This window comes from Mastigoproctus giganteus, chromosome 10 (assembly GCF_048544385.1).
Source record: "Mastigoproctus giganteus isolate SK-2022 chromosome 10, ASM4854438v1, whole genome shotgun sequence".
NCBI lineage: Eukaryota > Metazoa > Arthropoda > Arachnida > Uropygi > Thelyphonidae > Mastigoproctus > Mastigoproctus giganteus.
In genome coordinates this window covers 184,107,505-184,131,954 of record NC_143584.1, presented here as the reverse complement: position 1 = coordinate 184,131,954, position 24,450 = coordinate 184,107,505, and the positions used below count along the sequence as shown (strand labels likewise).

General features: G+C 39.8%; 1 protein-coding gene across 1 annotated transcript in view; it reads left to right on the top strand.

The window, feature by feature from the left end:
- The window catches only part of LOC150079616 (voltage-gated inwardly rectifying potassium channel KCNH6-like), a 597,553-nt gene that overhangs the window by 70,432 nt on the left and 502,671 nt on the right, over nucleotides 1-24,450 (top strand). The window contains exon 2 of the mRNA XM_090383538.1: nucleotides 19,839-20,069. Within this exon, the coding sequence (XP_090239664.1) occupies nucleotides 19,839-20,069 (231 nt within the window). The remainder of the gene's footprint in view (nucleotides 1-19,838; nucleotides 20,070-24,450) is intronic.

Below are 24,450 nucleotides of genomic sequence, written 5' to 3'. Positions count from 1 at the left end.
CAGGCATTCTGTGTGTTATCAGACACTCAGTCTAAAACACTGATGGATCCAATATCTTTCTATTTCAGAAGATTTAGAAGTCCGGTTGGCCTGCCTCCCTAAAATCCACTCATGCACACCTTCTCGATGGTAAGCCCTGTTACGTCACTTAGGTGGAAACGAACGTGTAGAGTGGTTCTCTTCAAGACGCCTGTCAGCGTGAAGAGGAAAAGACCAAACCCTCCAGCACATGACAGTAAAATGAAACAAATGGCCCCCAGTCCCCAGTGGAAACATAGGGTGCTAAGAATCCCTGGGTACGACCAGGCTGCCATGCACGGAAACCGAACTTGGCATGTTACAACGTAAGATCGCTCATCGGTGAAGATAGGATATTAGAGCTGGAAAAGGAATTAGAAAATGTGAATTGGAATATCATCAGTGTGGCAGAAACAAGAAGAAATGAATCACTTATAAGTTTATCAAGTGGAAATCTGGTGTACACCAATGGAAACAGTGAAAAGAGCGAAAGTGGAGTTGGCTTTCTTGTCCATAAACATATAAAAAACAACATTTTGGAATTCAAAAATACATCGCCAAGGGTGTCAGGACTACGACTCAGGATTTCTAAGAGGTATAAGCTCAAGGTTATAATAATTTATGCACCAACATCGAGATGTGATGATGAAGAGGTTGAAGAAATGTACACCGAAATTGAGAGCCTTCTAGATGAACAGAAAACTCACTACACTGTCATTATGGGGTACTTCAATGCTAAGGTTAGAAACAGACAAAACAGCACAGAAAGGGTAACTATAGGAAATTTTGGAATTGGTGAAAGAAAGGAAAGAGCTGAAAGACTTGTGGAATTTGCAGAATCTCGAGGACTGTCAGTAATGAACTCTTTTTTTCAAGAAAAGGGTGAATAGAAAGTGGACATGGAAGAGCCCAAATGGATTAACAACTAATGAAATCGACTTCATCCTCACTAACAGAAGATACATCATGAATGATGTTACCGTCCTGAACAAGGTTGGAAGTGATCACAGAATGGAAAGCTGCATACTTGATATAGATGTAAGAAAAGAAAGGAAAAAACTGAACCCAAGTAAATAATATGAAAGTCATTGAATTAAGAGAAGAGGAGAAAAAGCAGTATGTACTGGAACTTAAGAACAAGTTTGAGCTTCTGCAGACTGTTCAGGACCAAGATATCGACGAGGAATACTACAATTTTCTGAAAGTGATAAAGCCCAAGAAACGTATAGGTAAAAAGAAATCCAAAGAAGAAAAAATTAGTCAGGAAACAATTGTCATGATGAACCGAAGACAATAAATGAAGAACAAGATAAACACTGACAAGGACAAAATTGAGTATACTGAGTTATGCAAAGCCATTAGAAAGAGACTCAGAGAGGACATAAGAAGATTTAACACAAGAAAAGTAGAACAAGCATTAGGGAAAACAAAGGACTTAAATCAGCAACTATGAGCCGTAATACAGAAAGACAAATGATACTGAAACTGAAGAATGGAGATGATGTACTTATAAATAGCAGAGAAGGCATAATTCAAATAGCAGAAGACTACAATAGAGAATTATACAAGGAGCAAGGGAATGATGCCAGCAGTGGGGAACATTGATCGCAAATTAGTAACACATACAACATACCTGATATCCTTCCTGATGAGGTAAAACATGCATTGAAGAAAATGAAGAATCAGAAAGCCCCGGGCAAGATGAAGTTACTGTAGAGTTGTTAAAATTGGGAGGAAGAGACATGACACAAAAACTGGCAAGACTTTTCACAAAATGCATTAGAAAAGGTGTGACGCCTAAGGAGTGGAATAATGCAATAATAGTTTTGCTGCATAAGAAAGGAGATGAATCAGAAATTGGAAATTATAGACCAATTTAGCTTGTTATCCCACATCTACAAGTTGTTCACAAGGGCCATTACTAACAGATCAAAAAGAATACTTGATTAGAATCAACCGAAAGAGCAAGCTGGCTTTAGGACAGGATTCTCAACAATGGATCACCTTCACGTAATATCACAGCTAATGGAGAAAGTAAATGAATATAAAACACCATTAAGCCTGGCATTTGCGGATTATGAAAAAGCATTTGGCTCTAGACAGCATAAGGCAATGTTTCGGGTACTGGAATGACAAGGCATAGATACCCCATATGTTATGATTTTGAAGAAAATATATGAGAATGCTACCTCCTTTATTAGACTAGACAAAGACAGTAGTAAATTTAAATTTGAGAAAGGAGTTCGACAAGGAGACGCAATATATCCTAAGTTGTTTACTGCTCCCTTGAGGAAGCTTTCAGAAGATTAGACTGGCCGCAGAAAGGAGTCAATGTGAACCGAGAGTACCTAAACCATTTACGATTTGCAGTTGACATTGTGGTCATAAGCCACGATCCCAAAGAATTAGAGGAAAATCTTAATCAGTTATGCAGAGTTAGTAAAGATTTCGGACTAAAGATGAATATGGCTAAAACAAAAGTAATGATGAACAAGTATGTCACAAAAAGGGATATAATCATTGAAGCAGCAGTAATTGAAAAGTTGGATTCATGAACTATCTGGGACAAGTCATTAGCTGTAATAATGATAAATGACTGCAAGTCAAGCGAAGAATAAATTTTGGATGAATAGCATTCAAGAAATATACAGTCACATACTGAGGAGCAATATCCCAATTTGTCTGAAACGTAAAATAATGAACCACCATGACTTATGTAAGAGAAATTTAGGCATTCACCAAAAGAATGGAAGAGAAGCTGAAAACTACGCAACACAGAATGGAACAAATTAAAATAGGAATCAGACTGTTAGATAAGAAGAGAAAAACATGGATTAGGCAGCAAACTCAAGTAAAGGACATTCTTATCAAAACTAAAGAACTAAAATGGGCTTGCGCAGGACAAATAGCTCGAAGACATGATGACATGTGGACTAAGAAAATGACAGAATGATACCCAAGAGAAGCTAGAGAAAACCTGGGTGACCACGACGGAGGTGGATATGTGAATTCATGAGTTTGTGGATAGTAAATGGATGGCCATTGCACAAAACAGAAGGAACTGGAAAGTTGCTGTGGAGGCCTTCATCCTGCAGTGGATTGAAAATGGCTGATGATGATTATGATGATAATGATATATTGAATATACACTATGTATCCAGTTTTTTAGGTACACTGAGTCCGAAATCGTCGTGAAAGGGAGTCAACGAGTCATTGTAATGCATTATATTATAGTTGTCTTGTCCGAGCAGTTCCTGGGGTTATCATATATTTCCTGTTTCTTTATGATAGCTAGTACAGTAAGGGTCATGTGTGTTGTGTTGGGTACCGTGTATAGTGCGTGTTGGGCAGTTTGGATTGTCTGACCGGACACTTAGCATCCTGGGGGAAGCGACACGAAGCGAACCGCTACTATTATATCTTTGGTGGTTCTGCTTGCAGTCTGGCAAAAGCTGGAAGGAGGCTTCATGAGGTTCCAAAAGCATTCCACATGGAATGCTTACCCATTCAGACTCCATCGTATTCCTCAGTTGCCTAAAATTGGCAATGGATCTCTGTTTCGAGCAGCTCGCCCCATTTTATTCCAGAGATGCTCATTCGAGTTGAGATCCTTGACTGAGCAGGCTAGTAAGTTTGGTAAAGTCATCCTTATGATCCTACAACCATTCCGAACAAACCATGACTTATAAAATGGCCTATTAACCTGCTGTAAATAACCATTGCAAGTGGAAAAACTGTGAGAATGAAGGAATGCGTATGGTCCACAAAAATATTCAATAGGCTCTGGCATTTCAGGTGTTGATCCTCCAGTATCAGGGGCAACTAACATGTACTACGGAAACATTACCCACACTATTACACTTCTCCAACCAGTCTGCATTGCTGACAACTGGCATGATGGGATTAAGTCATGCTCCTTTTGCCGTATCTTGGTCCCGCCGTCAGCGTGGAACAACTTCAACCGAGCTTCATTGGACAAAGCCACCTTTTTTCGCTTTGCAGAGGTCTAGTGTAAGTATTCCTGTGTCCATATTGGTTATAATTATCGTCTTCCCATGCGGTTTGGAAATTACCTGCTTTCGAGAACTTTTATGGGCTTTTTTTTCACACCGTGGCCGAGTTAGTTAGTCTCGATTGACGGTAGCATCGTCCACGAAACGCGGTTCTTAATCCCAGAAAACTGGAAAACGGATGGAGATTACGGAGAATAATTTACAGACATGTTATTTGGGTATGAGATACTACTCGCGCTCTGGTAATAACCCGACATTGAGAATGTTTTTTTTTTTTTTTTTTTCCCTATTTATGGCTTTTATTTTTTCTGACAAGAGTGGAACTCGGCGGCGTCTGCTCCTGTAAACCATCCGTGACAGAATCCGACGCATTGTGCTTTGCTCCCTATATAGGGTGATTCAGGAGGAATAGTAAATATTTTGGGAGGTTATAGTATCGATTATTCTGAGTAAAAATGTTCATATAAACATGTCTAATTCTCAATGAATACAGAGACACAGCTGTTTGAAACTGGCGCGCACAGCTCCCTGAATCAGATGTGACCGACTAAGCAATTATAACCTGATGCTGTTAGAAGTGTTGTTAAGAATGCCGCACATCTTCACACATGCTCAATATGCCGACATGGTGTTATTTACAGTTTTTGTGGTGGAATTGTTACCACAAAATTAGAGAATACCGTCGACGGTTTCCTAACCGCAGAATACCGAATTCAAGAGCGTTAACTAGTGTTTACACCAAACTGCGTAAGACTGGTACAGTTCCCAGCGCTCATATTTTTCTTCTGAACGTGCAAATGAACAATATATGCATCAGGTGGGAGATGACTTTCATCAACCGGTGAAATACCACCACTTTGCTTATTGGAGGCTTGAAGTGGTGAAACCCATGTTTAGTCTCTAGAGCAAAGTTTCCGGCATCCCCCTCTCCCCATACTTCTCCTTCAACCCATGCACGGTACTAAGTACTATAGGTTTTGATACTTTTCGTGTTTGGGGTTTTCATAAAAAAAAAAAAATGAGATAGAACACATTCTTCAGTCGGTAGAACATAGTCCTATTAGCACACGAAGAATTTTTACGCGTATCGGTGTTCCACAGAAAATGGTACGGCGAACGCTACGTGAACATGGCTTGATTTCACATACAGCGGGTGCAACACCTTCAAACAGGAGAGGACGTCCAGCGATTGGAATTTTGTCGGTGGGTAAATGCTAATCGCCGATTAATTCCATTAATACTGTTCAGCGACTCGTGACGGTATCAACAATACCCGTAACTCTCAGTACCAATCAACTTATACAAAGCAATGGAAGACTACCTTTCAGGCAGAAGAGTGGAAATAAATACAAATTATCAAAAAATCACAAGAAACATACATAGGGGATGTCCGCAGGGGTCTGTCTTGGGTCCTCTCATTTGGAACATGGTCTTGGACGATTTCCTGTGCCAGGACTTGGGGCTGGCTGAGGCCCAGGCCTTTGCGGACGATCTCATTGTTACTATTGAGGCAGATTCCAGAGTCCAACTGGAAAACATCGGCAATCAGGCAATGCAGAAATTACAATACTGGGCCACAAAAAACCAGCTAAAAATTGCACCGACGAAAACCATATCCATCTTGCTGAAAGGAACTCTTCAGGTACAGCGTCCGCCCCAAATAAAAATAAATGGCCTGACCATCAAACTCACCAAGCAAATGAAGTACTTAGGAGTTATCTTAGATAATAACCTATCCTTCATACCTCACCTGAAACACATAAGAATGAAAATAAGAAGATACTCAGCCCTAGTGGCTAGGATTACGAGGAAGGATTGGGGACTGAAAAAACGAACCCTATTGCTATATTATAAGTCAACCTTCATCCCAGCAATAATCTACGCAGCTGCAGTATGGTACACCAAAACATCACTGGTAACCAACAAGAAAATCCTGGATATGACACATAGGACCATCCTATTGACAACCACACGAGCTTGCCGCACGGTAAGCACACCTGCACTGCAGGTGCTTGCTGGCGCGCTACCCCTGGATTTAGAAGCTGTGAAAGCAGGACTGCTCTACTTGCACTCAAAGGGAGTGGCCGCAAATCATCAGGACTTCACAATCAACCCAGCAAGCAGTCAAAAAACGGAAAGAGCCCGACTACAGACCTACCTCCTTCAGGAGTGGCAGCAAAGATGGACAGAGACGACAAAGGGCGAGATCACTCGTAAATTCTTTCCAGAACTGAACAAAATATACCCAAGGCAACCGGGTTGGTTCTTCCCGGGCTTGCACCTGACCTCGTTACTCACAGGACATGGACCCTTCAACCAGAAACTGTTCAGCTTCTGCCTCGTCGATGACCCAAATTGCACGTGCGGGGAGGTCGAAAGCTGGGACCACCTGCTTTACGACTGCCCACAATACGAAGACCTCAGATGCACCCTCATCACGAAAATCCATTACCTCCCCAAAGGACTTGAACATCACTTCATTGACACGGAAGAGGAGTACCGAGCGTTCTCCCAGTATGCACAGGACCTCTTCACAAGGAGAAGGGTGTTAATTGCCATACATCGAGACTGATAGTACAGTAACATAAATCGCATAAGACAGAGACAATTCCTGGAAAAGAAAACTGTGGAAGAAAAGAAAATGAATGGAAAAGAAAGGAATAAAGAAAAGAAGGAAAAAAAGAAGAAGAAAAGAGAATCAACGGAGGAGAAAAAAAAAAAAAAAAAAAAAAAGGGGGACAGGGATTGCCTCATGAGTGTCCCAATCTGAATCAAGTGGACAAGAATAGAGACAACAAACAACAAACTGCAGCTTAGCTCCCAAAGCCTCACGGCAGCCTGAAGAGGGCACCCTAGCCCCCTTCACCTTTAAACCCTACTCCCCTGGGGAGACGATTCTCTCGTCGCCCCCCCCCTCATTTCCACTCTGGTGGGGCATGGGCATGCCACACTAAACTTGGGGCTGTCTTCCCTATTGGCTCCATATTTCTGTCTTTCTCCCCCCAGTCTTCAGCCTTCCCCCCCTCTCTATCTTCACGCTAGCGAAGTCCCACACACCTAAATTTAAATACATCCAAAATATCTTCACCCACGTTCTGGCCCAACTCAAGCGACGTCAACCCCACGATTGACGTTGGTATGTGTATGCACGTTGTGTGTACATATGTGCATGTGTGTATATATGTACTTGTATGTACACATATATGCACCCAACTCAAGTGACGTCAACCCCACGATTAACGTTGGCACATGTATGCACGTTGTGTGTGCATATATGTGCTTGTATACATGCATATATGCATGCAATATAAATACATTTTTTTTTTTTTTTTCTTATCATTTTATTTATTTATCCTTTTATTATTATTTTATTTCTTTATTTATTTTATTTTTTATTTTTATTTTATTTTATTTATTTATTTATTTTTTTTTATTTATTTTTTTTTTTTATTATTTTTTTTTTTTTTTTTATTTTTTTTTTATTATTTTATTTTATTTTATTTTATTTATTTATTTATTTATTTATTTATTTATTTTTATTTTTTTTTTTTTTTAGGTCCTAGCCACTGAAATCTCAGGAAATTAGGTGGCAGGACCTGCCAGAGTAACTTAAGTCTACTGGGTTCCTGGTCTGCCTCCACGGGGCAAAGGTGGGGCAACGTTGGGCCTCAGCAGGGGTCCAGCGGCTAAACGACCAGATGAACAACGGTACACGGCACTACACATATACAATATCCATACACTTTTAAATCTCTGGCATTTCCAGTGAACTGGTACACCCACAATGAAAACTACGCGGAGATGGGGGAAACCCCTGGTGCCGTCTGACACTAAATACACCTTACACCTTACACCTTACCCGTAACTCTCATAGGTGGTCACGAAAATCCACATGCCACTGTAGAACCAAATTTTCAACATCGCTTCTCTGTAAACGTGTGGTGCGGTTTCATCGACAATCAGTTGATTGGGCCTGTTGTGTTACAATATAGTCTTAAAGGCCCATTTTCCTAGAATTTCTGTAATGCGAACTTCCACTGCTGTTGGAGGATGTTACCTTGGCTACATGTGGACATGTGTGTGTATAGGTAGGGTGGCTCCTAGAACGTCCGTTCAAATCCACCTCGTTTCTTTGTACGTTGAACAGACTCTGGAAAACAGGCCAGCGTGTAATAGTGCAATGTTCGTGTAGTTTAATGCATGTTATGTTGTTGTGTTATGCTGACCTCTTGGCTACCGAGAAGCAGCTATCACCAGGAAGGCTGCTTCTAGATACTCGTCCACACCACGGGAAGGTGGGCCAGTTCCAGTAGATGGGACGCATAAGGTATTCGCAGCTACTTGTTCACTAACTTCCTCTTCATACGCTAACTGAATATCCGTATTCCCATAAGCTCTAAACTGATCCTGACTACGTCCTCGAGAGTATACAAACTCCCCATATTTTATAAACTCTTCCCGCGACTGTGGCATTTTAGGTGGAAGTAGTGGGGAACCGTTCTCCCCTGTATCAGATTCCACTGTATGCTTCCTAACTGTTCCACTTGATCCTTCCATAATACTTATTAAATTCAATTATCCAACTATACACAGCTAACAATATGTTAGTTCTTATTATTTTCGAACAGTAAACTCAAACTAATTACTTTGCAGTGAAAACTAATCAACTGCTAGATTATCAAAAAAAAAAAAAAAAAAAAAAACATGCAGAACAATAAACCAGTACGCTATTCTTTTCTACTGATCCCTATTGATATTAATAAATATTAGTTCCAAAAATAAATAGTTTTCAAACAAAACAGTAATTCTGACTATGTATAATCAGACTACTCCTCCCACCTCATAAAAGCCGGAATAACTGCTACTATCTCTATCTACTATGAGGCGAAGAAAACACGGAGCACAGTAGAAATGCGATCGAAACACAAGAGTACTCTGTCTAAGGCACATGTTGTTTTCTTATTACCTTGGCTACAAGGATTGGTATGTACTTTCAGCATAACGGAGCTCCTGCACATTATACACGTCTAAATCAAACTTTCCCTGAACGATGGATCGGCCGCAGTGGTCCCGTTCATTGGCCACCAAGGTCTCCAGACCTCACTCCGTTAGATTTTTGTTTGTGGGGAGGATGAAAAGTGTAGTATACGAAGAAAAGGTAAATACAAGAGACGAATTTCTCGCTCGCATTTTGGATACTGCTGCCCTCATAAAGGAACGCCAAGACGACCCCAGAAGAACGACATGTCATATTACCACAAGAGTTGCAAAGTGTGTTGAGGTTGGCGGTGGGATTTTCGAACATTTATTGTGAAGTGTAAAATATTTGTAAATTATTTGTGTTTTGTATTATTCAAAAAGTCAATAAATACAAACAATAAATCATTTATCGTTCTTTAATACATGTCATAACGGCTTTGATCGCGCCAGTTTGAAACAGCTGTATCTCCGTATCAATTGAGAATTGGACACATGTTTATATGAAATTTTTTACTCAGAATAATCGACACTATAACCTCCCAAAATATTTACTGTTCCTCCTGAATCACCCTTATTCACACAACTATTGTGCTGCACTGTCATTTGGTCTGCGTGGGTAGCACAGTGGTATCCTCACCGTCCTCCCCACACTGGGTGGAAAAGGCCCGGGTTCGAATCCCGTCGATAACGCGAGGAATATTAATGCGCTTTTTTTAACTCGGTGGCTGAGTTAGTCGGTCTCAGGCGTAGATAGCATGGTTTTCCCCCTCAGAAACGGGTTCTTCGTCCAGCAAAACAGGCAAATCGACCAGAGAACACACGCAATTTACAGACACAAATACGGGTTATATAATCAATTACGGGTAACCCTAATATAATAATAATTTTTAATGCATGTAATTTGAACATGTGATCCGTTGTTAGCCTAGACGATTTTTTCATCCTATATCGACTTCGCACATCAACACACTCGCTCAGGCTACGTAGCTTCCGTTAGTTGGATGCTTTATGGTAGTTAGACTGTTCTCCGTACACTCTAGACATTGCGCCTGGATATATACAAGCAAGACGTTCGTTATACACTGTACTTGCACAGACTGTCACACCACGCTAAAGTCAGTTACGTCGCCCTGTTGACCCACTCTTTTTCTGAGTTACACACACGATTTCTCACTATCTGGGTACCTGTTTTTTATAGTCAGGTGCGGACACATGACTGTCTCTGACGGTGATGATCCTATCCTTGGATGTGACGATGTACCTAATAAACTAGTCACCAAGTGTAGATAGTGTAAAGTGTGCAGCTGGTACCAAATTAACAGAACTTTTATTGCGGACCATGAAACAACTACTTGTACAGACTACGGCAAACAGTACATATTGACAAGACAGTTTCGGTTGTTAATGTGCTGAAATGAAACTGCAGGTACTATTTACGTTAAAAGATATTTTAAATAACTCATGTATAGATAACATGCTATGTACCTTGATCACGCATTGCAAGTTATATAGATATGTTATCTAGATTGCGAGGTGATCTGATTTAAGTGTATAAGGCCTTGGATGGCTTGAGCAAGCTCAGTGCTGATGGGATTCTTCCTCTTGTCCAGATTAGTCGCCTGAGGGACATAAATTCAAATTGAGGAAAGACTATTGTAGAACAGATGTGCCGAAATTTGCCTTTAGCCAGCAGGTGGTTGATTTCTGGAACAAACTTACATCTTTCGTTGTAGAAGTTGACAGCTTTAATACATTCAGGACAGAACTAGACAAACATTTGTAGTTAATGGATGGGTGAAATGGGAAGGGTTTTTTTTGGCTGATGCTTGCTTTCTTGCATCATATGCCACTACTAATGCTAATATTAAAAAGTCTGCTGGTTGGGAAAAAACATAGAAGATAATATAAATGAATTAGGAAGTTAACAGAAATTTATAAATTTGTAAAGACCACAGGGTAACGAGCAATTAGCCAATACGAAGGATAAAACATGCCCCTTTTTTATTATTACTATTATTTATTCAATTTAGAGCTATAAAGGGAAAAAGAACCATCGGGTAACTACTGTTTGAAAAGACTATTATAGCATGCGCTGATATATTAATCTTAACGATGATTCATAATAAAACCGTATAAGAGAAGAGCAAACCTAAAGACTGAGAAAGTGAGAGAAGAGCAAACCTAAAGACTGAGAAAGTGAGGGAAGAGCAAACCTAAAGACTGAGAAAGTGAGAGAAGAGCAAACCTAAAGACTGAGAAAGTGAGAGAAATAAGACAGCAATCTAGATAAACAGCAGATCAAAACTGAGCGTGATGAAAATGATGGTGAAAGTGAGACGAAAATAATGCCTAAGACAGTTGCTTGTTTAGTATTTTCGCTTCGGTAACTAAAGCCGTGAAGATTAGATTATTATTTTTTTATTGTATTTGTAAATTGCGCCTGTTCTGTAATCAGTTTACCTCTTTTGAGGGATGAAAATCCAAGAAAAAAAACATCCGAATCTCACTCTAGACCGACTACCTCCGCAGTGGTGTGTAAAAAGCTATAGAATTATTGCTCAATTTTTATATGATAAGAAGTATTGAATCTGGGTCTTTTCCTAACGGTGTGAGAGATCAGCGACGCTATTCACTGACTACGCACGACGTAGCCTCATGCGTAGTCTTTTCGTTGTCAGTGGATAGTGAAAAGTAATGTAATGTGTTACAACAAAGCAGCTAAAGCTATGAGGCGTCAGTGTATTGTGTTTTTAAATTGCCTGTATTCTATGATCGATTTGTTTGTTTGCTAGACGAAAAATTCAAGTTTCCGGGGAAAAAATGCTACCCCTCAGACCGACTAACTCAGTCACGTTTAAAAAAGGCCCATAAAAATTTCTCTTGTCATTGACGCGATTCGAACTGGTTTTTTTTTACTTGGTGTGGACAGTTATTCTATCAACTGTGCTACCCGGTGGGGGCGTAGGGAAAAGCCAGTGGAAAGATGATAGCTTGTAGTCAGTGAAAAGACGGGGAAACAATATCAGCAGTGACGTGTTGAAGGGATAATGAAATGGGCGATTCCTAATTCATTTTGTGACTACGTGTACTTTGTTTTGTTATCAATAAAATCCATTCATAATGAACTAAAACTTAATTTTTTCCTAGACAATTTCTGAATTGTACGAGTTAGAGAAACAACTCGTCACCCTTGTCCTAATTGCCCCATTTGGATTCCTTAGCCCTCGTGGGTAGCACAGTTGGTAGGATCGCCGTCCTACCCACACCGGGTGGAAAATACCTGAGTTCGAATCTCATCGATGACGGGAGGAATTTTTATGGGTGAGTTAGTCGGTCTCAGGCGAGGGTAGCATGGTTTTTTCTCCCTTTAACTTGGATTTTTCGTCCAGAAAACAGAACATCGACCTCAGAACACACGAAATTTACAGACAATATTACACGGAGCAAACATGACCTTAGTCGCTGATCCTAAAACCCAATAGCAACAACAACCGGTTCCTTATTTCTTCTTTATCTTGAAATCCCTTTATCTGATTTGCCATCTATACTACCTAATTCTTCAAAATAACTGAACGTTTTGAATTTCATATTAAGTATTCCTCTCACAATCTTGCTCTTTTCCTCAAAAATAAGCTTTCCACTTTTTTTTATCTTGATTAGTTAGTATTATCTTGATTACCTACTAGAATATCAAGATAATAATAATTTTTCTGTTTATACTCCGGCACGACAACCAAGTCAGTAGAGTTTACAATAAATCATCAATACAAATATTTATCGTATTTAGTGGTCAGGGGCTTGAACCCTGGTCCACTCAAGGAACGCGTGCTATGCACTCTCACTACTGACCACTCGGCTACGTCAGGCCTACTGACTACTGATCTCTCAACCTCGCTCTTTTCTTTAAAAATAAGCTTTACACAATTATACTGCATATATATGCTTTCTTCTCTGTAACGGATCATACTTCAATATTGATCTCTTTCTTTTATGGGTTTTCTCAACCTCGTCGTATTTTTTATAATGCCAAATGGAATTTCCTGTACATGAGCCGCCGCCTCATCCCTCTGTTTTAAACCTACTGATCCGCTCGATTGTTCCATCTACACGAGTGAAACAGTTCTCATAGAACGAAAGTAATTGCTGCTAACTTTACTTTAAACCCTCGTAGTTTTTTTTTTTAATTCAAAGTTCTCTTTTTTTAATATGGTAAAAACAATTAGAGATGAAAATAACGAATTTTTGACAACGTATTTGTATTAAAGTCCCCACTACTCTTGCAACAAACATTTTTTGATACCGTTAATATCTTTATCTCTAGCACTGACAACACTTCATAAAGTCTATTTCTGTATTTTTTCTAAAATAAGATCTACTTATAGCCTCTCTTGACATCCTGTCTTTTTGATCCCAGTTGATTTCCTCTAAACTTCTGTTAACCTATTGGAATGTAACCTCGTTGGAATGCTGTTTATACTTAGGGGCATTGGCATAGTGTTTTGTGTAAGGTGCCACCGGTGGTTTCCTACACCTGCGCCATGGTACTTTGTGAGGAAATACAGAACCTTTGTAAAAGCCAGAAAAAGTGTAATGTCTGGTTTCTGTCAGAGTAGTGTTATGTTTTGTTGTTGTGTCTCTGGTTTTTTGGTACAGGGCCCGCCAACACCACTGAGAGGGAGCCAGGCTGCCCATCATACTCTGGTTGGCCTCCGCCAGGGTCTCCTGAGCTTCTTGACGGAGACAAAGTTACCAATATATTACCAATATGTGTACAAAAGCAAGGCTCTGTGAATTGCGTTCCATCTCTTAAGAAATAGTTTAGGTTTGTGAATTATTTTCTTACTGCAGCAATGTATTGTTGTCCACCCCATAATGCTCAAACAGAAATTCTTGCACGTTCAATTGTTAACAGCTGGATATAAAAAAAAGGAAGACGATTTTTAGAGGATTGATTTTTATTTTAACGTTCCAGTATTTCAAGAACTAAATGCTAGAGGGCGCCGTACAAAATTATTAAGTAATTTTGTTTTGTTGTTGTAGCAATCTTTTTGGGTAAGGAAATCATATTAGAAGTGAAGATATAGCTTGTAGAAGTCATAGTGATTTATAGTTCAAAAATAGCCAGTTTCTTCTATTTGATCCTTGTGAAGTCAGTTTCCAGGATAAGCTGAAGTCCTTAGCTCAGTTCTCATCGCAAAAAAAAAAAAAAACAGTTCTTGAGCAGGTTTGCAATGCAGTAAAATTATCACGGTCTTCAACTAGAATATTTACATTGTTCTCCAATAAGTTTGGAATCGCAGTCATTAAATTTGCTCTAGATTGTGAGTACAATGGACGGCTCAGAAGAACGTGAATCCAAGTTTCATTTTCTCTGCATGTGCAATACGAGTCAGACGCCAGACCAAGCTAAAATAACTTAGCTCGGAGGGACCCATGCCCTGTTAGCAGATAAGAAGTTGCCATAGAAGGGCTAAGACATGAAATAACTCCAGTGGTTGTTGAGAATTCCATTTGCGTGATGTGCGTTCTTGTTACTTGCCCAAAGTCGCTTTCGTTCCACCTTTTTTGCCAGGCACCAGTAAGTTCCTCCCAAATCCACTTCTCACTTTTGAAGTCATTGTTTGGGTCAGTTGTAATTCCAAGAAATGTCTTAGACTGTCCTTTTTTCGGGTAGTAAGTCAAACCCCGGGTAGTAAGTCAATTTATCGGGTAGTTACTACCCTTTTTTCGGGTAGTAAGTCAATTTATATATTATATATAATGTATAAATCTACCGCCAAGTATTTCGAGTGCGTTGTTTGAAACTGTTCTGGGAATATCACTGACTGTCAGAAGAACGTATCTTTTTTGTGGAGATAGGTTTCTATTTAACTTTTACTTTTGACACTTTTTGGTACCAAACACTTGCTGCATACGATATAATAGGCAAGAATATGGTTTTGTAGTATAGGGACATTGTTTTCTTTGATAATCCCCAGTATTTTTTGGAGATCCTGGCAGACGCATTGGCATAGTGTGCATAGTATTAGGGTCAGGCGCCGCCTGTGGTTTCCCACATCTGCGCCATATGTACACTGTGAAGAAATACAGAACTACTGTAAATGCCAGAAAGGTGTTCTGTGTTGAATACGTAGTATTGTGTTGGGTTCTGTTGGGTGTCCTGGAATTTGGCCGCAGGGCCAAAAAAACAAAACAAAACAAAACAACCAAACTATTATATTTAGGCCATCCGAATAATTAAATTCATCTGCCTTGCTGCGTCTTATGTCTGTTAATTGCGTGTGTTTTATGGTCGATTTGTTTGTTTGTTGGACGAAAAACCCCAATTTCTTGGGAAAAAACCTTGCTATCTACGCCTGAGACCGACTAACTCAGCCACGGAGTGAAAAATGCCCATTAAAGTTCCTCGCGCCATCGACGGGATTCGAACCCGGGCCTTTTCCATCCGGTGTGGGGAGGACGGTGATGATACCACTGTGCTACCCGCGCAGACGGCCGTAGGGCCCCTGGCGATACCCCACGTTGCCCGCACACTCTGCTAGGAGTAGCCAGGCTGCCCATTATTCTCTGGCTAGTCCCTGCCAGGGTCGCTTAAGCTTCCTAACAGAGACCAATGTAAACAAAATAAATAAATAAAGGGGGAACAGGTAGAAGTATGGGGATGAAGACGAAGGCATCCCCCAGGTAAAATGGAATACATCCATCAGGCGATTAATAGGGGATAGGAGTGGGAGAAAAGTTTCCGTGCAAGTGAGCACAAGCGTGATCGCCATTTGGCACAATCTTCTTACTCTTCTCGCTCAGGTCCGGCCGTGATGTCAATTTCAGTGGTGATGTCTAGTTTGGTAGTCAAAGTCCTATCCGGTTATCTGTAAGTCAGTAGGGATATAAATAGGAATGCAGCTGTGGTTGTCCTATTTTGTATCTTCTCAGATTTGGTGGTGGTGTAGTCTCATTTGCTGGTAGGCTTCTGCATTGATTCCCAAAATATAGGTGGTTGTCTTCTCTTGGTTTTGATGATGATCCGGATAGTGACTATATCCATGGTAGGGTCTTCCGTCGTGCGAATAAATCCTGTGCATAGTTCGTAAAGTCGACAGTCTTCTTCTCTTTCGAGGACGTGCTGTTTTTATTTTTTAGGAAGGTAATGTATCCTAGTCAGGAGGAGGCATCTCAAATCTTATCTTCATATATTTCGCACTCGTACATCAGGTGGTCCCAACTTTCGAGGGAACCACAGAGGCATTGTGGGTTTTCGGTGATCCCGAGTGCAGTGAGCTTTCCTCTGATAGATCCATGGCCAGTTAACAAAAGGTGACGTATAGGCCAGGGGAGAACCATGTGGGAAATTTTGGGTATACTGTTTCTTTGTAGGAATGAATTTTCTGGTGACTTCTCCTTTTGTAGAGTGTGTCCATCTAGCCTCCAGACCTGCTGCAAGTATGCAGTGAGGCGCCTCTTCTCGGCCTTGATGTTATTTGAGGGGTCGGTGGTAAAATCCAGACAGGAGATGGCTTTACCTTTGGAAAGCATATACAGCAAAGCAAACCACATTTGACTATTTCTAGATCTAGAGGTAGCACGCCGGCCAGCACTAGCAAGGCATGGTGCTGTCCGTGCAGCAGGCCCGGGTAATTATAGATACCCATCGGATTTATTGGGGCATGTGTTGTATTTTCGGCACAGTGCCTGCAGGTTGCTCAGTCTGGTGTGTGTGTGTGTGTGTGGCTGAAGCGGCAGCACTTAAAACACTTGGGGACAGCCACATGCTCCTTAAAACCTTGGCTTCCCCATTGAATGCAAACTCTGTTTTGGTTACTGATTTTTTGCCATACTGATGTGGCAAGCTTGACCACTCAGATGGTGGCATTTCCATTCCTAGATCTTGTTTTATGTTTCGGGGTTATTCGTTAATCCATTTCCTCGTCGGGAAGGTCCTCCTGTAAGTTTCTATAGTATAACTCCTCTTTAAGTTCATCCGAGGTCAGTTCTTTGTTGACATCAAAAATGATTATCGCCAGGCCTTTTTTTCTTGGAGTTTCAGCCAAGAAAAAGTTTCAGCCCAGAGACTAAATTCTTGTGTTGCAGAGGATTTTGGCTACCCCTTCCTGTGTCACCGGAGTAATTATAGAAAATAATTACTCCGGTGTTTCAGGTCTTACGGATTTCTTTGTGGTTTTCAGATCATCGTTTAACTTGGTGATCACAGTTGTTTTTTATTCCCTCACTTGTCTTGGGGGCGTCATCTGTAGCAGGCTTTAGTATGACAAGATTTGGTTGCTGGAGTAAGGTTTCTTTCCTCATTGTCATTTATTTACTAGTGGTTGCCGATTTATCGGCAGGTTTCCTCAGCGTGTCTGCGTAGGATGGGGCACGCTGTGGTAATTTGGTTTGCCCTATCCATGAGAAAGGCCTCCAGTTTAGCTGTGGCCTTTTCTTGTTCCACGTGGGTGTTCATTAATATAGTCTCTCTCTCTGTCCATATATTGACAATCTCACCACGGAGGCCTGTACGAATCTGTTCTAGGATGCTTTCTTCAGGAAGAGCGGGATCTAGAGTGGGGGTTGACTCTTGCTGTTTGTTTCCTTCTTCTGTGTAATCAGTTGGTGTGCCCGTCGCCGCCTGCATGTCAACATGGCTTTCTTTACCAAGCTGGCTGAAATATACGTGTTTATCAAACTTGGCGGATTACACCTGGCTGTCACTTACATGTCGCCTTCTACTACGCTGCCGCGGGCAAGGCGGTGTTCAGTGGGAGTCGAGCAGCAACTTAGGGGGAGAACCCAAGGCTGAGTGGGAAGGGCTCCCTTGACCATTCGCTGGCTTTTTCCGGCATCAGTATCGGACGATGACAATAATGTCAGATGTATTTAGGTTTTTACAACTGATTAATTTATATAGATTTATTTAGATTTCCCTAGTATTTAATATATTATAAATGTTTTATGTCATATATTTGTTTATAATATATTAACTAGATACAGGCGGGCCTTGATTAACGCGATTAATTCGTCCCGCGAGCGCATCGCGCAAAACGGAAACGGGTTAATCGAATATAATAACCAATAGGAAAAATTATAATTGGTCCTTGACCTTCTGGAATGTCCATAAATAATTTTAAAAATACCTTTTAAATAACTTTTTAACTGTATATAATGTAAAAGATAATGAAAATAATTATGGAATTAAATGTTTATTGCATAAAACAGCGGTTCTTAAACTGTGCGCAGCGGAATATTTTAAATTTTCGAGGGAAACACAGCGATACTCGACATTCGGACACCGCGCGAACTACTAGTTCGAGGTAGTTCACAGTTTCAGCATTTCTTATTAAGTTGTTTGGACCTAACTATTAAACGAAACTGTTAGGTATTTCTTTTGGTCTGGGTGCGCCTTGAAAAAATTACTGAGACATTAAAGGCGCCGTGAACCGAGAAACTTTGGGAACCTCTGACATAAAATACACAATGAAGAAATTACTGTTGCGGAAATATTTGAGCAGTGTTGACTTTCTCTTTTCATCAATCAATTTCCGATAGCCGACAACAATCTTCTCTGGGTCCTGGCGAAATAAATATCGCAGAGAACATCAAACCTTTTGTTTGAGGTTCTATGCGATACGAAAGATTTCATCTAATTATTTTACCGTTATCTCCTTCGCGGTAACATTTTCATCTGGCTCATTTAAAAATTTGAATTTTTAAATGCAAGTCTTCATTGACTTTATTAGCAGGAGACAAACACGTCTTCTTCCGATGGTTGATGGAACACACCGAGGTGGGCAGCAGGCAAACGTTTGTTTATTGACCCTACGACTCGCGGTAAGCTTAACGCGCGATTCAAATCTTTTTCAACTATCGCATAAAAAAAAAAAAAAAAAGATCGCGTTAACTGGAAATTTGCATCGTGTAAAGTGAAAAGTCGTATCATTTTTCAAATAGCGTTAACTGAATATCGCGTTAATCGAACTCGCGTTATGCGAGGCCTAGATGCATGTTATTTTATATTTTTACATGTTTCCTATATTTTTATATTTTATTACCTTAGACTTGGCGCACCAGCATCTAATAGCTTTAGATGCTGATGCGCCATAAAACTCCCAATAACCAACCAACCAGGCAGCAGTATGCTACAAATTTCGCGCGGGCTGCGCTCGATAGCTTTTACAGGCTTAAGTGGGAAAGGTCTGAGCAGCTCTGGCAGATTTGGCATTTTCATTTCTAACATTTAATATATACACCTTTGTTTAATTTATTGATTTCTTTTTTGCATAATTTGCAGATATCTGCATTTTTAGTACGAGTCTCCCCTTCCATAATTAAGAAAATAAATGAAAATGAAAACTACATATTCGGCGCTCACACACAATTTAACCCCGTTAGAGCATATCGCTTTTATTTAAATTATTAGATATTCATATTCAAAACAGTTAAGAATTACTCGATGCTCATTAAATTGATAAAAATTCAATAAATAGGTTAATCTTGTTTGTTAATCTTTACTACTTATTATAATGTTATTTTTTTACCTTATATTTGCATCTAGTAAATGATTCTACTTGTATGTGTACCATAATTAGGGTTCCTTATGTAGTCCGTATTTTGTTATTCTCTTAATTTTTTGTTTATGTTCGTATTCATATGAATGCCCGTGTAGCTTTTGTTTAAATGATTTTGAAATAGAAAAGCTAAATCAATTAATGTGTAGCATTTAGGATAACGAAGTCTGTTAGTTCCATGTCTCAAGAAAATTTAACTGTTTAATGTTTCTGTTGTTTTTATACAATATACATTTCTTTTTCTTTAGTTAATGTAATATATCTTTAGACAGGCGATATCTGGTGGCCAATGCCAAAGTGGATCATTATCCCATCATCTTTTGCAACGATGGCTTTTGTGAAATCGTTGGCTACACCCGGGGAGAGCTCATGCAGCGTTCGTGCTTGTGTGAATTTCTTCACGGGCCGCTCACCAGCACCTTGGCAGTTGCGCAAATTCGAGAAAGTCTTACGAATTGCGTTGAGAAGCAGCTGGAGATCCTCTACTATCGGAAGGATGGTAAATATTCCAGTTTTATTTCTATTTTTAACATTAGTGGTATTTCAAAACTAGTATTTCATTTATTAAAAAATATGCAGACTTGCTCCCAATTCATTGTTCTTTCGTATGCTATCTCATTGGATATTTCTTAAATTTTTCGTGGAGCCGTGAAATTGAAGCCATTAATAATTCGAAATATATTCAGTCACAATGAACACGTAAATACCTCTGGCCTCGATCGTCCACAGAATAAACGAAAATTTATTTATTAATAAAACTAGAAATCAGAGCTGCATAAAAAATTGAAATGAGGTAATGCAAACAACATATAATATTTAACGAATTATTTTAGCATCAAAATAACCATATTGTATATAATACAGTTTAACACATATGGCTTCAATTTCAGATTCAAAGGCTAGGACAAAATAGGAAAAAAACTAGGACTTTTTCAGTTTTAAAAACGAGGATGAAACGAGAACATTTTAAAAATTATATTTATTACTTAAAAATTCCAATATATGTTTATCGTTACTGCCAATCATTTTCACTAAGTGTGGATTACAAAGTAAGTAATTATAAAATGTTTCAAAACCCATTTTCAAATTATAAGTAACTAACAAAATACCATTCACAGTATTTGTTTCCATTTTAATTTTAATGTTCCTTCATTGATTGCTAATTAATGCAGACGGCAGAGGTTTCTGATCTCGTCGGAGCGGCGTTGAATTCGAGAGAGACGCTTGGTAGCGAAGTCATAATTTGATTTGTGTAATTTTGAGATAATACAGTCCACTTAATGCAACTAACGTATTGTTTTTATTTAATTTATATTAATATTAAATTTCACAGAATATTTAATGAAAATTCATTTTGTGATGAGATGAATTTTTTAAATTACAAAAAACTAGGATCCAAGTGTAAAATCCGCGAGGACGCCTTAAAAACTAGGACATCTCCTCGGAAACGAGGACGTCTGGTAACCCTATACTTGATACCTCTTCTGAACGTTTCGCGGACCCTCGAACTGGTCTACGGACCCCAGTTGGGGAACGCTGATCTAAACGACGATGACTCGTAATTCTGAGTACTGAAGATGCGGCTATCCCACTGGGCAAGCCAAAAAAGGTAATGAAGTGATGTGGTCGCAATCAGCGATTATAGGCATGAATAATTTGCATAATGTGCGGCTCTGTAAGGTGGTAGAATTTGATTAAGGCAAGAAGTGATGCGATTTGGACCGAATCAAAGGCATATTTCAGGTCAAGAAATATAGTGTGAAGATCATTGGTATTCCAGGCGTGAAATATTTTCTGTGAAAAAAGATTTTGCAGTCAGGGTACTGTAGATCTATTTAGCCTGGCATAATTGGCGTTCTCTGACTTATGTGCAAAGACTGCGAGCATAACTCAACTGGCTCGAAGGTGCATCTATAAAGATGCACCTTCGAGTCAGTTGAGGAAGGCCAAGCGATTGATATTGGTCTGAAGCAGTTCTATTCAGATGAGGGTTTTTTTGCAACTGCCACATAGATGCTGACAACTGTTGTGTTTTTAAGATTTCATTATTTGATTTCAGCGCTGTTAAAGAATCATATTTTAAACATTTTATTGCATTATTTTCGTTGTTTTTAATCCATGCTATTTTGATTAACTATATATTTGTATAATGAATAATGCAAGTCTGGTCTGTATAGTCAAAACTTATCCGTATAAGCAGTACGAAATGGGGCTCTAATTTGTCTGAGCTCTAGGAATAAAACCCCAGGTAATGAACTCACAGTAACATTAACCTCGTCATAGTACGATAGGACCATGAGCTCTGAACTCTTTAAAGTTCAGGGCCCAGTGTCAAAATCGGCAGTAAAACACCAGATTTTGACACTGGGCCCAATGTTCCATATGGCTTTTCGTCCTAGGTACCAATATTCATCACAACATGTGATGAATATTGGTAACTAGGATGAAAGCTCGCAATATTCTGCATTCGTATGCCCACCAGGAATGAGAATGTCGGGAAATGGTCTGCAGGGTTTGCCATTTCTTTTTTTTTTTTTTTTATGAAAATCTCAAACAAGGTATTAGAACTTATAGTACAGGGGTGTTAAAATTAAAGTATTCCTATGTATAGGGCTCTGGAGCGAGTTCTAAGGGTCGTACTGAAGAGAAATTTAGACAACAGGTACAATAAAGAATGCGCTCGCCATTTATTGGAAAAAAAATTAGTTACAAAATTTGTCACTATATGGCGCTGTGGCAATACAAATGAAGAGCGCTACAATTGTTCAATGTGTCCTCCATTTTGGTCAATAACAGTTTCCATTCGAAGAACAGCATTTTCTACAGCAGAACGTAACATGTCAACTGGAATAGCCAGCACATGGCGTCTTATGCTGTCCTTCAAATCTGCCGGAGTTTGATATCCTTCCCGATACACCTGGTTCTTCAAAAAACCCCAGAACCAGAAGTTACATGGGTGAGGTCCGGTGATCGGGGTGGCCAAGATGCATGGAAACAACGGCTGATGACCCGTTCTTCTGTAAAGTGTTGCCTTAGCAATCTTCGGACACAACGGTGGATGTGGTGTGGCGCACCATCTTGCATGAATATGGTATCTTGACGGCACCCGCGTTGTTGCAGCTCTGGTATTTCGAAATTTGCCATCATCTCATAATATTGCTGTCCAGTGACGGAACAGGTGCGGTGTCCAGTCGGTGTTACCTGTTCAAAAAATATGGCCCAATCATGAATGTGGTCGTAAATCCACACCACGCTGTCACTTTTGAAGAATGCAATGGGACTTCTTGGATAACTCGAGGGTTTTCTGTTGCCTAAATGCGACAGTTGTGCGTATTCACTTGTCCATTTAAGCAGAAGTGGGCTTCATCACTCCAAAGGATGTTCCATGGCCAAGTGATATCCACTGTCATTCGCGCCAGAAACTGAAGTGCGTATATGAAACGAATATCTGTTTCACCATGCTTTAGCTGCTGTAGCATGTGCATCTTGTAAGGACAGTACCGCAACACCTGACGCATTACTAGCCTTACAGTGGAATACGGCATGTCTTATTCACGAGAAACAGCTGGCAGACTTGCGCTACCACATGGAGATTGACTTGATAAATCCACGACAGCCATAGCCACATCTTCAACACGAGAGGAGTTCACTCGTTTTCGACCTCTACTTGGTTGAACACCAAGATGTCCTGTCGCTTCAAATTTCGCAATCATTTTGCGGACAGCACAAACAGTCATACGTCCACGTGGGCCTTATGGGCTTCTGACGCCGGAATTCTCTGATAGCCACAGCTGCATTGTTGCTGTTCTGATAGTACAGCTTCACGAATAGCGCCTTTTCCTGCAAAGTTGTTGGCATTGTTGCTGTAGTGCAGAAAATCATCTACTGATTTTGAAGAGACTGCTTTGCTTTTATACAGTACAGTAGAGCTGAGTAGTGGAGCTGTGGCAATAACTTATGATTAAGCAAATAACGTAAGTTATTTGCATAATCGTAACTAAGAGAGTTACACGCCATACAGTGACAAATTTTGTAACTAATTTTTTTCCCCCAATAAATGGCGAGCGCGTTCTTTATTGTACCTGTTGTCCAAATTTCTCTTCAGTACGACCCTTAGAACTCGCTCCAGAGCCCTCTACATAGAGATACTTTAATTTTAACAACCCTGTACTTAGAACCGTGCATGGGTTGAAGGTTGGTAAGATGAGAGAAGATACATGTTGACATTACACTTGAATTTCTGTATATTGTAATTTTCAGAAATACGTATGAAAGAGGGTTGTTCTAGAAAACTGAAGTTGAATGAATAAACGAGGAAGAAGAAAAGTTTGTTAAGTGAGTCTGAAGTTGGACAGTAAAAGGATGTCACTGGTGGTGGCACGTGTTCGGACTGCTTTGGAAGAGAGAGCGGGAATTATAGAAGCCAATTCAGAAGAACAACGCCCATGGAAGTATCTAGAGAAAAGGCACGCAGTAGAAACAGAACGTCTATGAGACAGAGAGTGAAGAGACTGTTAGAGATGAGTCATTAATTAACTTAACTGCCCTCTTCTGAATGGAATCTAGAAGCTCGACAGAGGTTTTGAGGGCACGGTCCCAGATGTGAGAACAATATTTCATGGTGGGGAAAATTTGAGATTTGTACAGAGAGAACAGCTGTTTGGAAGAAAAGTAACGGCGAAAGCGAAAGAGAAAACCCAGTTTTTTAGATGCAGATGAAGCAATAGTTGTGATGTGCTTATTCCAAGAGAGAGAGAGATTAGAAGTCAGGATAATCCTTAATAGAGATATATGATCTTGTCAGAATATCAGTGTCATCAAAGATAAGCATAGAAGCAGAAGAATCGTTTTTGCGAGATATAAGACAGGATTGAGTTTTA